The 18,327-nt window shown below is 39.8% G+C and overlaps 1 protein-coding gene across 9 annotated transcripts in view; it reads left to right on the plus strand.

Moving 5' to 3' along the window:
- The window catches only part of ELMOD1 (ELMO domain containing 1), a 64,437-nt gene that overhangs the window by 37,083 nt on the left and 9,027 nt on the right, over nucleotides 1–18,327 (plus strand). For 8 of the 9 annotated variants that reach the window (XM_073338772.1, XM_073338828.1, XM_073338764.1 and 5 more), the window contains 5 exons: nucleotides 316–413; nucleotides 8,889–9,018; nucleotides 15,309–15,442; nucleotides 16,742–16,810; nucleotides 17,265–17,288. In XM_073338772.1, coding sequence (XP_073194873.1) covers nucleotides 316–413; nucleotides 8,889–9,018; nucleotides 15,309–15,442; nucleotides 16,742–16,810; nucleotides 17,265–17,288 — 455 coding nt within the window. The remainder of the gene's footprint in view (nucleotides 1–315; nucleotides 414–8,888; nucleotides 9,019–15,308; nucleotides 15,443–16,741; nucleotides 16,811–17,264; nucleotides 17,289–18,327) is intronic. The other variant, XM_073338837.1, reaches the window with a different exon arrangement.

Below are 18,327 nucleotides of genomic sequence, written 5' to 3' on the forward strand. Positions count from 1 at the left end.
CTAGTTCGTATTAGACCAAAGTCCACAATACAAAATATCTTCACAGTTGGCAACCACCATAGAGATGTACAGGATTGAGTGAGCCTGGGAAGGTAACCTGGCTCCTCACTAGGAGGGAGGATGATCAGGGTCAAGGTATGGGAATTAAACACACTGAAAGGGCTGCCCAGGGTGTATTTGTTCTGTGTGCATATAGAAAGTTGGGTTTCTTGAGCTGTCAATCTAGAAGTTCTCATGTGCATCACATTCCACCGCAATGAGTATCCACTAAATATCACCTTATAGTAGTTAATTTATGTTAAAATATATTTCCAGCTGCTGCAAACTTCAGTAAGTGTTCATCCAGATGCCATTGAAAAAACTATAGATGACATCATGGAACTGAAAAAGATTAATCCAGATATAAATCCACAGTAAGTTTTTTTTTTTTTTTTTTTTTCTTTATCAGAAAATTTGGAACTGTTGCTGTCTTTACTGCCTGTCTCCCTGGAGAATCAGGCCTTCATGCTTAACTTTATTTCTCAGTGTGAATCTGCTCTGTGCTTCTTGTCCAAATAATGCTACTGAAAAATAAGTAATCTTTTATGGTGCCTATAATTGGCAGCAGTCCTGTGCCTCTTTACTTAGTGGTTTTCTGAATCTTGCTGTCTTTTTATAAACTGATATACAAATTATATAGTGGTCACTTCCCCCTGGGATAAAATGCAGCTGTGGTTGGTGTTCATGGCAATAAAAATGGTGGCTTTTTAGCAACGCACAGCAACATTACATAGCAGTTTAGCGCAGGGAAGAAAGAAGCATACCGTAAGCAATTCAAACAATATTCTGATTTCTAACTAAAATTCTCCTTTAAATTACCCAAGTTGGAATTTTGACTGGGGCAACGTGATTAACACTCTTATTTTTTGTTTTTATTTAAATGCCACAAGATGTCATTGACCAAAAATGGTCAGGACTTTGGTTTTATTTCGCATGCAAAAGATGGTATTTCAAAAAGGAGTAATGATTTTTGGGTTACCTCAATTTTCTGGGTGACCAATTTATGACACCCTACAGGGGCTTGATTTTTAAGAAAGTGACAAGCACCTCTGAAAATTGGATCCCTCTAAGGTTTTCTTTTCTTTAAGCCAAAAATTGGATGCTTCCTGCAAGAGATACTGCGGTTAACCACAGGTGGATGGACTAGATTCAGGAAGCCCTGGGTGAAATAATGTGGTCTGTGTTATGCAGGTCATCTGTATAACACAGATGTAGCCTGCAGGTTATGTAGACTGGAGCATCACAATGGTCCCTTCTGATTTTAAAAATCTGTGAAGATGACTCAAACTGGGTGACCCAAAAATCACTAGCCGCTTTTGAAAAATGTTGGCCAATGTGTTCAACAGCACAATACCCCTGGGTTCTTGGCTGGGAGTACAGTAAGAACTTGGAGGGAAGAATGCCATCATGTTCATCACATTGTAGGTTCAAATCCTGTCAGTGATAATGGCAATAATTAGGGCAGTATGAAAATATGGCTTCATCAATTGCTGGGGAAATAGGGATTGAGCTCTGGCGCTTAATTTGAGAGAGAAAATACATTTAAATTGGCTTAGGTATTAACACTGTCCATGTGGACTGAAAACTGGCTAAAAGACCATAAACAAAGGTTAAAGGTAAATGTCAACGAATTCAGCTGAAAAAAGATGCCTAGTAGGGACCTGCTGATTGGTATTCGGTCCAGTGTTGTTTAACATTTTTATCAGTGATCTAGAAGGGGTACATTGATTAAAATTCACAGACCGTGTCAAACTGAGAATTGTTGAAGAGAAGGATGAATACAAATAGATATGAGAGATTGCATTGTGAGGCAGTGTGGTTCAAAGAATAGGGCTGGGACTCAGGAGGCTTGCTTTATATTCCCAGACATGGCACTGACCTGCTGCTTTATCTTGGGCATATCACTTAACCTCAGTGTGCTTGTCTTTGGTCTCCACCTCTTTGTCTGTCTTGTCTGTTTGGGGACTTTCTCACTATGTGTTTGTACAGTGCTTAGCACAATGGAGCCCCAGTCTCTAGGCACTACAGTAATGATAATACTTGTGATATGATAGCATGCTCCAGACTAGGGAGGCAATAGCCCCTTTCCCACTTAAATTCTTCCTCACCCCTCATATTTCAGCTTTCCCCAGGCCTTACACTCCCTCCAACCTGGGCAGCAACATCAACCTTGGGGAACAGGACCTTCTGGTCCATACTTTCAACCAGGGACCTGAGGGACATTATAGTCCAGATCTCCCCTTCACTTCTGGGAACATCTGGTGGGGAATATTCCCATTCCCAGTGGTTTTAAACCCCAGGGATCTTAGCTAAAACAAAGTGCCTAGAAAAGAGGTGAGAGAAAATCATATCCAATAAACTGTGATCAGTGTAAAATTCTCTCCGTAATAACAGGTTTCAGAGCAGCAGCCGTGTTAGTCTGTATTTGCAAAAGGAAAAGGAGTACTTGTGGCACCTTAGAGACTAACAAATTTATTTGAGCATAAGCTTTGGTGAGCTACAGCTCACTTCATTGGATGCATTCAGTGGAAAATACAGTGGGGAGATTTATATACATAGAGAACATGAAACAATGGGTGTTACCGTACACACAGTAACAAGAGTGATCACTGAAGGTGAGCTATTACCAGCAGGAGAGTGGGGGGGAACCTTTTGTAGTGATGATCAAGGTGGCCGTTTCCAGCAGTTGACAAGAATGTCTGAGGAACAGTGGGAGGTGGGCGGTGGAATAAACGTGGGGAAATAGTTTTACTTTGTGTAATGACCCATCCACTCCCAGTCTTTATTCAAGCCTAAGTTAATTGTATCCAGTTTGCAAATTAATTCCAATTCAGCAGTCTCTCATTGGAATCTGTTTCTGAAGTTTTTTTGTTGAAGAATTGCAACTTTTAGGTCTGTCATCGAGTGACCAAAGAGATTGAAGTGTTCTCCGACTGGTTTTTGAATGTTATAATTCTTGACGTCTGATTTGTGTCCAGTTTGACCAATGTACATGGCAAGTGGCATTGCTGGCACATGATGGCATATATCACATTGTTAGATGTGCAGGTGAACGAGCCTCTGATAGTGTCCTTCACTACCCCTCAGACAGAGACAAACACCTACAAGATCTCTATCAAGCATTCTTACAACAATACCCACCTACTGAAGTGAAGAAACAGATTGACCGAGCCAGAAGAGTACCCACAAGTCACCTACTACAGGACAGGCCCAACAAAGAAAATAACAGAATGCCACTAGCCATCACCTTCAGCCCCCAACTAAAACCTCTCCAACGCATCATCAAGGATCTACAACCTATCCTGCAGGACGACCCATCACTCTCACAGATCTTGGGAGACAGGCCAGTCCTTGCTTACAGACAGCCCCCCAATCTAAAGCAAATACTCACCAGCAACCACGCACCACACAACAGAACCACTAACCCAGGAACCTATCCTTGCACAAAGCCCGTTGCCAACTGTGCCCACATATCTATTCAGGGGACACCATCATAGGGCCTAATCACATCAGCCACACTATCAGAGGCTCGTTCACCTGCACATCTACCAATGTGATATATGCCATCATGTGCCAGCAATGCCCCTCTGCCATGTACATTGGCCAAACCGGACAGTCTCTACATAAAAGAATAAATTGACACAAATCAGACGTCAAGAATTATAACATTAAAAAACCAGTTGGAGAACACTTCAATCTCTTCGGTCACTCGATTACAGACCTAAAAGTTGGTTCAATTCTTCATCAAAAAAACTTCAAAAACAGACTCCAATGAGAGACTGTTGAATTGGAATTAATTTGCAAACGGGATACAATTAACTTAGGCTTGAATAAAGACTAGGAGTGGATGGGTCATTACACAAAGTAAAACTATTTCCCATGTTTATTCCCCCCCGCACCCCCACTGTTCCTCAGACGTTCTTGTCAACTGCTGGAAATGGCCCACCTTGATTATCACTACAAAAGGTCCCCCCCGCCCCCAACTGGTAATAGCTCACCTTTTAGTGATCACTCTCGTTACAGTGTGTATGGTAACACCCATCGTTTCATGTTCTCTATGAATATAAATCTCTCCACTGTATTTTCCACTGAATGCATCCGATGAAGTGAGCTGTAGCTCACAAAAGCTTATGCTCAAATAGATTTGTTAGTCTCCTAAGATGCCACATGGAGTTTACAGCTCTTGTAGTGACAGCACAGTGATTTCAGCAGGTATTTACTTTACACCTTAGGGTTCGGTTGTTTGTGTCATATGAAATCAGGATCTTTCTCTCTCTTCCTGTCAGCAATTCAGTGTCTCGGTAGCTCTCCCACTGAGTAAGTGTTCTACCCTCTGTATGTACCCTCCGTGCGCCTCGGCCCTGCCAGTTAACCTTCCCACTGTTTCAGACAGGCAGGTGTGAGCTTGCATTAATATATTATCTGTGGAGTCCTAGCTTGTATCTGCGTAGTCACCCCAATGTTTGCATAGATGTAGTGTGTTGGTCAGTGCTTTAATCTGTTCTCAAAACTCCATTTTGAAAGCTCCTTTCTACAGTACGGTTACCTGCCTTTCTCCCCCTCTCCCCTTCTTTCACTCTCACTCTCTCACACACATAAGAACAGCCATACTGGGTCAGACCAAAGGTCCATCTAGCCCAGTATTCTGTCTTCCAACAGTGGCCAATGCCAGGTGCCCCAGAGAATAAACTGAACAGGGAAATCCTCAAGTGATCCATTCCCTGTTGCCCATTCCCAGCTTCTGGCAAACACAGGCTAGAGACACCATCCATGCCCATTCTGGCTAATAGCTATTGATGGACCTATCCTCAAGGAATTTATCTAGTTCTTTTTGAACCTTGTTATAGTCTTGGCCTTCACAACATCCTCTGGCAAAAAGTTCCACAAACTGACTCTGCGTTGTGTGAAGAAATACTTCCTTTTGTTTAAACCTGCCACCTTTTAATTTCATTTGTTGACCCCTAGTTCTTGTGTTATGAAAAGGAATAAATAACACTTCCTTATTTACTTTTTCCTCTAGAAGTCTATCATATCCCCCCTTAGTCATCTTTTTCCAAGCTGAAAAGTCCCAGTCTTATTAATCTCTCCTCATATGTTCCATACCCCTCATCATTTTTGTTGCCCTGTTCTGAACCTTTTTCAATTTCAATACATCTTTTTATGAGGTGGGGTGACCACACCTGCATGCAGTATTCAAGATGTGGACATACCATGGATTTATATAGAGGCCATATGATATTTTCGGTCTTATCTATCCCTTTCCTAATGATTCCCTACATTCTGTTAGCTTTTTTGACTGCTGCTGCTGAACACTGAGTGGATGTTTTCAGAGAACTATCCACAATGACTCCTAGATCTCTTTCTTGTGTGGTAACAGCTAATTTAGACCCATCATTTTATATGTATAGTTGAGATTGTTTTCTTCTCCTCTGCTTGGGGTGTTTATTAACATGTTGACAGCCCTTCATGTCCCAGACTGACCTGTGAATCTCCAACCAAATTAACATTCTCTTTCCCCTATCCCCCATAGGGTGTCTTTGCAGCCCCTAGAATAATTGTTAGGAAACAGGTCAGCCTCTGCATCAAAGCCTTAAAATCTTCAGTTCAGTAACTCCATCTGTAGCAAAAATGATGTATTGATGGATGCTATCTCATTTGTCATACCTTCTGCCTATGCCTCATGAGAGTACACCTCAAGTACTGAGCAGTGCTCAGAACACCTCAGTATCAGAAAGACCTTGATATATTGGAGTAAATTCAGAGGAGCAAAATAGTAAAGGGTTAGACAAGACTGAGTAAATACCACAAAAAAGATAGGTATGGCTTGATTAACTGCTGATATGATAGCCAGGCCAATTCTGGCATTTCACTTTTCTCATGGGCTAAGCAAGCCTTTTGTTACTTTGATGGGATAACTCCAAGGAAAACCCAGGAACTGGCGTTTGGTGGCAAAGACGCAACATGACGTTGTGGGATCTATGCTACTGGAGATGCTGTCTTTCAGAAGAGATGTAAAGTCAAGGTCCAGATGAGCAGTGGTCGCTCAAACCAGAGCTTCAGGGCTCCATCTTACAAAGCACTGAGCACTGGTCCCAATCTAGAAAAGCATTTAAGCACATTTTAAACTTTGCCCAGGGGCTACTCACATACTTAACTTTAAGCATGTGCATAAGTGATTTTCTGGATTTGGGTATGCTCCATACTTTGCAGGTCTGAGCCTTGAATATCATTTGTCTAGCCCTTGATTAAATATCTCCTCTGAAAGAAAGTGCCTCCAACAGCGTGCATATTTTATAGAGGGTGTGTGTGTGTGAGAGAGAGAGAGGCAGCACAGGTAGCAAGGACTATAGTTAAGGTTGCCAATTGCTTTCCATTTCAAGATCTTGCTTTTAGTTGCTTATAACTTAGTCAGATTTTAACCATTTGGGCTGAAAATTTACATGCCGGATGTATACCTTGGGCTGAATTTTGTTGGGGAAATTTCAGGAAAAATTGTTCAGCCATTTCTCTGAATGAGATGAGGAAAAATATTGTTCTATCCATGTTAAAAAATAACCTAAAAACTATGTCGCTGAGAAGCTCTAGTGCCCCAGTGCTTTGGAGCAAGGACTTATAATTTGGCAGTGGAGGGAGGGGACTTGTCCTAGCACTGGAGATATGCCTTTTACCATCTCTGTAAAAAATCATTCAAATTTAGCCAAGTTTATATGCCTCTGAAAATCTGTTTGCACATTTACTCAATAGAGACTTGTTAGAATTTGGTGGCATAGTTTTCCAAACATTCCATCTCTGCTGGGTGTGCTCCATCCCAGGGCTGCAGAGGTGAATGGGACTTTCCCTGCAATTGCTGTTCCTGCCAGCTAGGTGCCAAGAAAAAGAACTTAAGAACAGAAAGATTCCCAGTCCTTTGCTCTAAGTGCTCTCCCTGCTGTCACCCTAGCAGCAAGAATGAGAAAGAGAAAAGAGCCTGATTGGAATGCAGAGGTGTGAGGAGCCAGCCCTAGCGGGTCAGGGAATGGAGAGATGAGAGGGAAGACTGGGACAAGGGGCTGAGGGGATGGAGAAGAGACTTTTTGTGTATACAGTGTTTAGATTCTCATCACTGGCAATTTTTAAATCAAGATTGGATTTTTTTAAAGGTATGCTCTAGTTCAAACACAAATTATTTTGGGGAAGTTCTATGGCTGTGTTATACCAGACTTCAGACTAGATAATCGTAATGGTCCCTTCTGACCTTGGAATCTATCCATACATCTATCTATAGACAGATATAGTGTGTGTATACTACAAATTTTAAAAGTGTGTGTCCAAAAATTGTATAAATATTAATTTAAAAAAAATTCTAATTTGAATAATTACTTTTTGTCTATCTAAATTAGCCTTGCAGTTTCAGCTGCCAATGGTATTCTTAGTTCCCTGCTCTAAACGGCGATTTGTCATAGCTGTGGTTAAGCCCAGTTGTGGCAGCATTTTAGCAGTGAGGTGAAAGCATTCACATGTAGTTTAATGAAGCATGTTTTCATCCTTTGGAATGAAAGGTACTATAAAAATGAAACGTATAAAAAGTGAAGCATGTAAACACCAAAGGAGGAGAAGACACTTGTTTAGGGTAGACCAAGCGTGTATAACTAGAAGTCCTAGTATGAAACTGAGGCAAGGAAAAATATCCTAGTGGTGATATCTGTTACACTCCGCGGAATAGTCTTCAAAGATAAGAAGTGGAAGTCTTTATGCTCAAGTCATTTAATACTACAATAGATTAAACGAAGTACTGAACAGGACAGTCTTGCATTTTCAGAGAGATGGACAAGATAACCTAATAGATCTTTATCATCTCTGATATCTATGATTTAGTGGCACGCAAACAGCATTGAAATTAAGCTGATTGTGCTTTCCTTACTCATGTTAGGGATTATATTAATTTGAGATTTTATGGAAATGTTTTTAAAATACCTGCCTAAATATTCATAGCATGTTTCCATATGAGATGCGAAAGGTATTGGTATTCAATAACATTCAGTATCTAATTGCATTTAATAATATGCTGTAGACTGTCCAAACTAACACTTGAATAAATTGCCTTAATTTAAAGCATTAGAAGCCTAGTGACTTTTAAATGGTGCATAAAAATCTAAAATGTTTTGACTTACAATACAGAGTGAAAAAAATTATGGCAATTCTCAGCATGTGAGGCAAAAAATAACAACCTAAGGGCAGATCCCATAAAGGCTGCATAAGACGCATTAGTTCAGGTTTTTCCTATATTGTGTGGGCTTTTGTGACATGGAAACAAAACATATAGTTTCAGTGATTAATTCAATGTGATATTTTTAGTTCATTGCCGGTCTCAGGGCTTTTTTTTTTTTTTGAGAAGTTGTGGTTTGCATGAAGGGAAAGATTTGATGCAGTCCTTTCAGCAGGCATCCACATGGCTGCTGTATACAGTCAGAATGGGATGTTAACAAATAAGAGAGATTTCACTGCTGTTCGGGGTGGGGATAGGGAGGAGTATTAACTTACAAAAGAAAGTCCAAATACTAAAGAAAGCTAGTAAATAGCAAAATTGTGCAGTGTACACGATCTCTTTAAATGTAGTTTTTCTGGTGAGAAGAATTGACCCCATTAAATTTCTTCCACCATAATTAAACTTATTAAAGCTTTTGATTCATTGAGGATATTCATATAAATTAAGTGGCTGTGTACAGTATTCAGAGTAACAGCCATGTTAGTCTGTATTCGCAAAAAGAAAAGGAGTACTAGTGGCACCTTAGAGACTAACCAATTTATTTGAGCATGAGCTTTCGTGAGCTACAGTTCACTTCATCATTGTTTGACTTCTTTTTGCTTAGGTTAGGAGTATCTCTTCAGGCCTGTCTCCTACAGATTGTAGGGTACAGAAATCTGATTGCAGAGGTTGAAAAGCTGCGCAGAGAGCCATATGACTCAGAGAATCCCCAACATGAAGAGAAGCTTCTAAAGGTGAGTGCTGGAATCACTTTGGCATAGAACACTTGATTCCTGGTGATTCCACATGCCCTATTTGTAAAAGTGTCATACACAGTTTCCACAGGTATGTCTTAACTTCCTCCATACTCTCCTAAAATGGCATATTACAGCAGTATTCGTCAACATAGGTTGTAAGTTGCTAGGCATGCAGCTACATTGCACTTATTTATGAACACTGTCATGGATTTACAGGCTTTGTGGTATGCCCCTGCCTTTAAACAGTCAGACCTTCAGGGGCTCACAGTTTTCCAGAATGGTTGGCCACATGGCCTCAACGCCTCCGAGACTGGCCTTCGGGATCCAACAATCCTTGTTTCTCAGCATGAGCTCTGAACTGTGAATCCAGTTGAGGTAGACTCCTGTTCAGAGACTTTCCACTCCCTTTCGGGATCAGTGCACATTAGTAAGTAGAACCATCAACAACAGGAAATCTTTTTTCCAAAACAGGGTAGGTTTTAATAGTCAACTGGAATACAGTGTTGGGAAGTCCTTAGGTTTGTACAGAGAACCAAAGGTTAAGACAGAATTCATATTGGCTAAAGCAGGGCTCCACTAGGCAAGCTTGTACTGGAATCCATTTTAGCACTCTCACACTATCCCTTTGTCTCTCAGTCCCAAGTGAGAGCGCCTGTATGTCTGAGAACTCTGTGTTTGTCACAGGCCCCTGACACCTTTATTCCATTGTTCTCTGGTTAGGGATTTGAGCTCTGCTTCCCTTCAGAAAGGTGGAGGAAAGGAAGTTATTTGCCCTAGGAATTAATCTTCAGTCATGGCAGTTTTCTGTAGAATCTTCCATTCAAATATGTTGATTCCAGCCAGCTCTTGATGGTGAATTCATACCACCCCGGACACCTACATGATTCAAGCACCTTATGCCTTTCCTCTTGTCAAGCTGTCATGCTGTGGATTAAGAGCGTGAGTACCAACCTCAGGGCAGACTGTTACCAACTAGGGCACAAACCCCAAATTGGTTTTGGGTTCCGTAATTAGATTTCACCAACAAATCAAGTGTAAATTCCTGAGGCATTATAACAGCCTTAACATGGAGTCACAGACTCTCATCTTGGGTACTCCAATCTGTCTTGCCACCCAGGTAAGCTTTCCTTTGTGACAGAGATGGTACCTTACATCGTGAATCACAGCAATATTCAGGCTACTCCCAGTCTCAAAGGAGCAGTCACTTTCCCCAGGTCAATTGCACCTTCAATCTCACACCAAAGACAACGCTTGTAGCCAGTCCTATCATAAACTATGTACAGAGTTAATAAAAAGAAAAGGAAATAAGAGAGTTACTTACAAGGTAAAGCTGATAAACATACATAAACAAATGAGTTCCAATCTTAAGTTTCAAAAAAGTAATAGAAACTTCTGTAATAAGCAAGCTCTATATGTCCTTTAGGGCTAATCCAGGGTAAGCACTGGGGATCTTTTGCTTATGCCTAGTAATTCTTGCTCCTTAGAGTCCGAGCGGCATAAACATACACTTCTTCCTTGTTAGAGGTTTTTATTCCTTTCCCCCCTTCTGCTCTGAGCGGCAAACTCAGCTGATGGGAGGAATCCACTTGCAAGACTCATGTTCCTGGGGGAGCGAGAGTAAACAACCAAGTCTTTTGTCCTCTTTAATGTTCCGTTGTAACCCTTCTGGTGTCAATGGACCTTCCTCCTTGGGCAGGACAGAACACCTTCTGTTGGAGACCAGCATTTCACACTACAATAGAACCTCAGTGTTATGAACACTTCAGGGGTGGCAGTTGTTCGTAACTCTGAAATGTTCATAATTCTGAACAAAACATTATGGTGGTTCTTTCAAAAGTTCACAGCTGAACATTGACTTAATACAGCTTTGAAACTTTTCTATGCAGAAGAAAAATGCTGCTTTTAACCATCTTAATTTAAATGAAACCAGCACAGTTTCCTTCCATGGTCAAATCTTGTTTTTTAAACTTTCCCTTTATTTTTTTTGGTAGTTTGTTTAACACAGTACTGTGCTGTAGAGTATTTGCTTTTTATTGCGTACGTCCACTTCCAAATGAGGTGTGTGGTTCATCAGTCAATTCATAAATCTGGTGTTCGCAACTGTCAGATTCTACTGTAGTTAATGTCTCTCTCCTGTCTGGTGATCTACACAGTTAAAAAGGCATACAGTGCAAATGCTTAAATATTACTTTACAATGTGGGATACAGATGTTATAAATGAGATTAATGCATGCAGCAACTCACAAGTATTCAGTAAAGTCTAAACACATTCTTGTAATTCTCACACCTATTTTAACATTACTAACACACAGGTGAGCCAGACTGATTTCAGCTGTGTATTTGTCAGTATTCAATTGAGGCCTGGGGACCTTGGCATGGCCTGGCACCTGGTCTGCCAGCGTCACACCTCTGTTCTAGGAGAAGCATTTTAACCCCTCTGCTCCCAGAGGATAAGAATGTAAAGTCTGATGGGGGAGACGCATGTTCACAAAAACCATGCCAAAAATTCCCACTTTTGTCATAAACATAAAACCTAGAAATAGGTTCTGCCATTAGGACAAGCCCACAGATGTCTGTCACTTACCTGACTGACAATCCCACGCTCTTGCTTACTTTGGCAATAGAACTGAGCTGTCATTTTTGTAGTGAAGGACTGTGAACATTTCCTTCAAGAAAAGAACCGAGCTTATTTTCTCCAGCATTAGGCAAAGTAAATTCTCTTGTTTTTGAATGTGTTGGCCTCTTACACCAGAAGCAGATCTCTAGCTATCATTATTTCAAAATCAGGTATGTGTGTGGGCATTGAATAGATGTATAAAAACTCATATGTAATAATATACAATTAAAGTAATAATGCAGTCAGTCAGTTCTGGTTTCCAGGTTACGTAGAGCCAAAACTGACGAGTCTAGTGAGTTTTCAGTGCTGCTCTTCAGAATCATTGTTGGCAGCAATGAAACTGATAGGAATCAGATCAGAATCACTGTGCAGTTCTTTGGGGACAGCCCTGTGCTTAAGCAGAAGCAGGCACTCGCGTTATTCACTGAAGAACAGGGCTCACAAACAGAAGCTGTGGGATGGGATAGGGCAGCAGACACCCCTTCCTTGTAGCAGTCAGAGCTGAAGAAGGGGTAGAGTTATGGGGAAAGTATCTATTGCCATAATGGTTCGGCCCAATGTTTCATGCAGTCCAGTATCCTGTCTCCGACAGTGGCCAGGACCAAATGATTCAGAGAAGGTACAAGAAGCTCTGCAATAAATGGTATGGGGATAACCTGCCCCCAAGGAAAAATTTCCTCCTAATGCACCTATCCCATCCAGCAAACTCCTGAAATTGAAAGCTTTTCTCATCATGAATAAACTTGAACAGGCTTTGAAAAAACAAACATTTGATTGTTTTATAATTGGTGTTTCTGAATAGCAGCACCATCCTCTGCAACATCATTTGTAACTTTGCAGAATGATAGCCAAGGGTGAGTCATTGTGGGTAAAATTTTCACAAATTCCTAAGTCCCATTTTAAAAGGAGTCACCTGGGAGTCATTGAAATCCATGGGAGTTGTCAAGGTTCCTCCCCCACTCTGAACTCTAGGGTACAGATGTGGGGACCTGCATGAAAAACTTCCTAAGCTTATCTTTACCAGCTTAGGTCAAAACTTCCCCAAGGTACAAAGTATTCCACCCGTTGTCCTTGGACTGGCCGCTACCACCACCAAACTAATACTGGTTACTGGGGAAGAGCTGTTTGGACGCGTCTTTCCCCCCAAAATACTTCCCAAAACCTTGCACCCCACTTCCTGGACAAGGTTTGGTAAAAGCCTCACCAATTTGCCTAGGTGACTACAGACCCAGACCCTTGGATCTTAAGAACAATGAACAATCCTCCCAACACTTGCACCCCCCCTTTCCTGGGAAATGTTGGATAAAAAGCCTCACCAATTTGCATAGGTGACCACAGACCCAAACCCTTGGATCTGAGAACAATGAAAAAGCATTCAGTTTTCTTACAAGAAGACTTCTAATAAAAATAGAAGTAAATAGAAATAAAGAAATCCCCCCTGTAAAATCAGGATGGTAGATATCTTACAGGGTAATTAGATTCAAAAACATAGAGAACCCCTCTAGGCAAAACCTTAAGTTACAAAAAAGATACACAGACAGAAATAGTTATTCTATTCAGCACAATTCTTTTCTCAGCCATTTAAAGAAATCATAATCTAACACATACCTAGCTAGATTACTTACTAAAAGTTCTAAGACTGCATTCTTGGTCTATCCCCGACAGAAACCAGCATATAGACAGACACACAGACCCTTTGTTTCTCTCCCTCCTCCCAGCTTTTGAAAGTATCTTGTCTCCTCATTGGTCATTTTGGTCAGGTGCCAGCGAGGTTACCTTTAGCTTCTTAACCCTTTACAGGTGAGAGGAGCTTTCCCCTGGCCAGGAGGGATTTCAAAGGGGTTTACCCTTCCCTTTATATTTATGACAGGAGTTAACTGCGTAAGTGCTTTTGAAAATGCCAGTAGGCATTTATCTGCATCTTTAAGTCCCTAAATAATTTTAAAACCTTGGCCTCCCCCAGGTGCCTGAATCTCTTTGGGATGTAGGCTCCTAAATCACAAAGGTGCTTTTGAATTTTTTTTCTCCTAAATTAGAACTAAAGCCAGATGGAAACTGATGATAATGAGAGGAACATTTGTGCATATTTCCTTTTAAACAGTAAAGTTCTTCCTGTTTTTAAAATAAGGACTTTGATGTCCCTTCTCCACTATTTGCCTCCCATACCATATATCAAGGATCAGTTTACAACATGCTTTTGACATAAGAGTTAGTGAATACCAAATAGCGGTCTGTCTGGGACTTCGATTTGTTTTCAATTCACATCAGGAAAGATTATGTTGATTCCTCCTCATTGTTTCTAGACATTCTGATTAAATGATCTCTCCAGTGGGAAATTCTCCAAGTTCTTAATGGTTATTATTTATTCATGTTACCAGAAGTTATCTTGTGAGATAAGGTAAAGATTTATCTAATGTGATTGAACTAGTGAAGAATAACATTGATGCATTGAATACTGTTGCTAGCTGTATAAGCAAGAATTAGGAAATGTGCTTAAAATATCTCATGCTATTGCATACCATGATAAAACAGGAAATGTTAACAAAGATAAAGCTTAATTTTTTAAAAGTTGAACAAATGGTTTTATAAAGTTTTAAAAAATGCATTTTGAATTCTAGAATGTGAAATTTCTGTAATATTATAAATTATGAGTTCTGGAATTTCATCACCCCCTCCCAAGTATTTAATGACTTTTTGCACTTCAGGAATACTGCTTCATGAGTGTGCTCCTTGAGACATTGGTCAAGAGTATATGAGTGAGCTGATGATATGGTGTCAGTAGATTTTAGATTAACAGTTGTCTTATTCACATCAGAATGAGCAAATGTATTGCTTTATACCATGGTACAGAAATATGTACATTGTGTGCCTCTTATTTGAATAATCCTGCCAATTTAAGCATTTTATTGGGTGCGCATTGCAGTTGTATCTAGGCATGGTATTCACTGTGGATGTGCTTTCATAAACAGCTTTAAAATGGTGACTGTAAAAAGATATTTAGGAGCAAAGGCATCTAAAATGCCTATGAAAATGACCAATCTCTCCAACTATCTGTACCCACAACTAGATACTGTGGGCCAGTGAAGCTAGGTTGATTTACACCAGTTTAAATCATGGTAATTTTTCCTTTTGTTTTTATGTGAGCTCAGTGAAGGCCTCGTCCTTGAATTAAGTATGGAGGGTAAACTATGCCATTCCTGTTTAGGTTTTTCTCTTTTATATTTTCAGTGCAGTGTTAGTGTAGCACTCTCAATTTCCGATAATTCTAGAGTATTGCAAAAGATGTCTGAGAAAAGATTGCTGCAGAGCCTTATGGAACTGAGAGGGCTGATTGCCTGCTGGCATGTCAGTTATTTTCAGCAAAATGCTAACGTATTTCTGACTCTGCTTATGGAGGAAGTTTCTATTTCGATGCATAAAGTATAAAGAAAGGAGTGCTTGTGAGGGTTTGTACAACTCTTGTGTAAGGTCAAAGGGGGTTTTCTAGGGTAGTATTTGAACTGTTCGCAGTATTGAAGAAAAACTTTTAGGGGCTGGTACCTGGCCACAGGCTCTAGTTGCTGAATTCTATGCATAGTGATGCACTTAGGTTGCATGGAGAATTTCATAAAAATGAAGACCAACTATATGCATGAAAACTTAATCATTAACTTCTCTGTAATATTCCTAGTTATGGAAATGTTTGAAGCCTGATTGCCCATTGGAAGCTCGGATTTCGAAGCAGTGGTGTGAAATTGGTTTCCAAGGAGACGATCCTAAAACAGATTTTAGAGGGATGGGCCTACTGGGATTATATAATTTGTTGTAAGTAGATATACAGATACTTGAGTTTGAAGATGTAATGCAATTTATACAAATATAACACAAATGTTGATATTGTTAACAGTTTGTAGGCATAATTCCTGAAACACTGAAGACTCTTATCTCAGAAAACTGTGCCAAAAAAAACCAATTTTCTCTTGAGATGGAAATATTTCTTTAAAAAAAAACAAAACTTTTTTACTTAATCCATGAATCCTGAAATTTAGACAATCCCCCATGGTTTACTGTAGTAATTGTGTTTATGTTGTGTTTGGACGCATTTGTGAAACATTAATTAAACATGAGAACAGAAACATTTCCGTTAGGCATATAGCATTTATTTTGCTTTATAGTATTCTTTGTGTGTAAAGATACTCTGTATAAAATATAAAAAACTTGTCTGTCTGTCTACATATGTTTTCTCCTTTTGGGAGTTTTGTTCTGACTTCTTGGTTGGAACTGATCAAATGTAGTCCCTGTTGGTTGTTGTCTGCAGTTACATCACATTCAACCTTAGAATTAGGTGCTGAAAGAAATGTAGCTATGATTGCTTTGGTGAATTTTAAACAGCCATTAAATTTTCATTATTTGCAAACATAATATCTGGCCGTTTGATTTTTGACATCTCTGTCAGTATTAAATAAGTCCTGTGCTTCTCCCATTCCTCGATCTAAAGATATCTAAGTATTTTACAATTATTTGATAAATTCAGCTTCACAGCATCCCTGTGAGGTCAGGGAAGTGTTTACTTCATGGTACCGAGTGGGAATTAGAGAGGTTGAGCGACTCAGCCATGTCGGTCTGTGGCAGAGCTTATCTTAGAATTCCGGCTCCTGATTCCGAATTCGGAGCTTTAATCACAAGAGAAATCGTTCCCATTCTACTTCTCATTGTGATATTGTGACGGCCAATATCTTAGTTGAAAATTTGGGAATAGAACTGGGCTTCTCCAGAGCTAAAAACAGGAGCTGCTACACTTTGAGCTCAAGTGCCACGGCTCTGTAGCTGGGGCTGTAACAGACTCCTATCCTGTGTGCATCAGGGACAGAGGTGGGACATGTAACACGCACTCCTTAATATGTACATAAAGATATCTGGATACTTTATATATACACACTGATAGTTTTTAAAATAGATTATCAATATATTAAAGCATTTTATATACCATCGTACCTATGCAGAACTGCCCTTGGCAATATTTGAAAGGACTGGGACAATTGTATGAGTATAGCTTACCAGCATTAAGAATTTCCTGACTTTGTTCACAAATTGCATTAAGTATTTAAATGTGTGCACCTACAGATATTTTGCTGAACGGGATGCTGCAATAGCTCAGCAAGTTCTTTCCGATTCCCTTCAGCCGAAATACAGGTAATGTTTGAGGCTAACAATAAATTGGCTTCAAATAAATTTTTGTTAGACTTGTGTGCTTGAGTATTGCTATATGCTGTCTCTGGGGCTGTCTATGTGGAGAGTTAATGCACGGCAAGCTGGGGTGTAAATCTTCAGCACCCTAGCCTGCTGCACATCAGGTGGCCGTACGGACCCTCCTGTCATGTACTAAAAGTTCCCTAGTGTGCTTTGACTTACTGCTGTTTGAAAAGCTAGCTCGCCTTATAGACCAGCCCTGTCTCTAAATTAACATGGCTAGCTACTGTAAATTAATCAGATTGAGAGGACAAACTCATGTATTTCATGTACTGAATCTGACATATAGTTTATTGTATTGCTAAATATTTTCATTTTATTCCATATTCTTTTAATTTTAAGCTACTTATCTTTTTATGTGCTTTTCTTTAATTCTCTCTTGTCTTTCACAATGAAGAGAAGTCACTAAAGAGGAGCTAAGGTATTTTTTTCTTTCCTTTCAGTTTTGTAAGATTTTACATGTAAATAAAGATCAAACCATATTTGGAGTAAACCCATCATTTATGCAAGCATTCTCCAAGGGTGTACTTGATATATTCCCTTCTTCAGCTCACTGCTGCAGTGGTCACCAAATCTTGCTAGCTGCACAAGGATATGGTGCAATTAAACATGCTGATGTATATAAGATCAAATGTCAGCCTTGCTTCATATTTATAGAAGATTCTGCATATTGTAGCTACAACTGGTCCAATTATTTGTTGAAAATAAAATGTGTACAAATTTAGCTCTTTAATTAAAATTCTTAGGTCATGCAAATGGTTCCAGACTTCTGTGACCCTGACTTACTAGTCGTATGTATTTGCCAAATAGTTTGGGCTAACAATTTTAAGCTTACAAGTTGTTCATGTCAGCTGTCTGGTATTCCTTAATTGTGATCACCTGGCTACCTTGGCACTGCCATACCAGATCTGGCCAGTGGCCAGTGTCAGATATATTAGAAGAAGGTGCAAAAAGCTAATGTAATGGCTAATAATGGAAAAGACTATCTGTACGGAAAGTTTCTTTCCCCCCTCCCACCCTCCATACATGCAGGTAGTTAGTTGCCCAAAAGAACAAAAATGTTTATCCCTTGTGTTCTCATTATCCACGTAAAGAATCCATTTTTTAGTCCTGCTAAGCTCTTGGCCTCTGTAATACCTTGTGACAATGAGTTCCACATCCATTGCATAAAAAAGCAGTTTGTGTTATTTTAAAATTTGTTTGTGTCAATGGACATCCCCTTAATCTTGTAGTAAGAGAATATGAAAATTGGAGCGACCAATTAACTTCTCTAGGCCATACCTTAATTTATATACATCTATCATGTGTCCCCTTTAATTCATCTCCTCGCTAAATGTTTGTGTTGTATACAATGGAAGTGCAAAGTATTATGAAGGCCTGTCAGAACCAGCAGTAGGAACAGGAATAGGGTTTGAGACCACCTGGCACCTAGGCCGGTAGTCTTTATATCTTATTTATTT

The sequence above is a fragment of the Lepidochelys kempii genome, chromosome 1 (assembly GCF_965140265.1).
Source record: "Lepidochelys kempii isolate rLepKem1 chromosome 1, rLepKem1.hap2, whole genome shotgun sequence".
Taxonomy (NCBI): Eukaryota; Metazoa; Chordata; order Testudines; family Cheloniidae; genus Lepidochelys; species Lepidochelys kempii.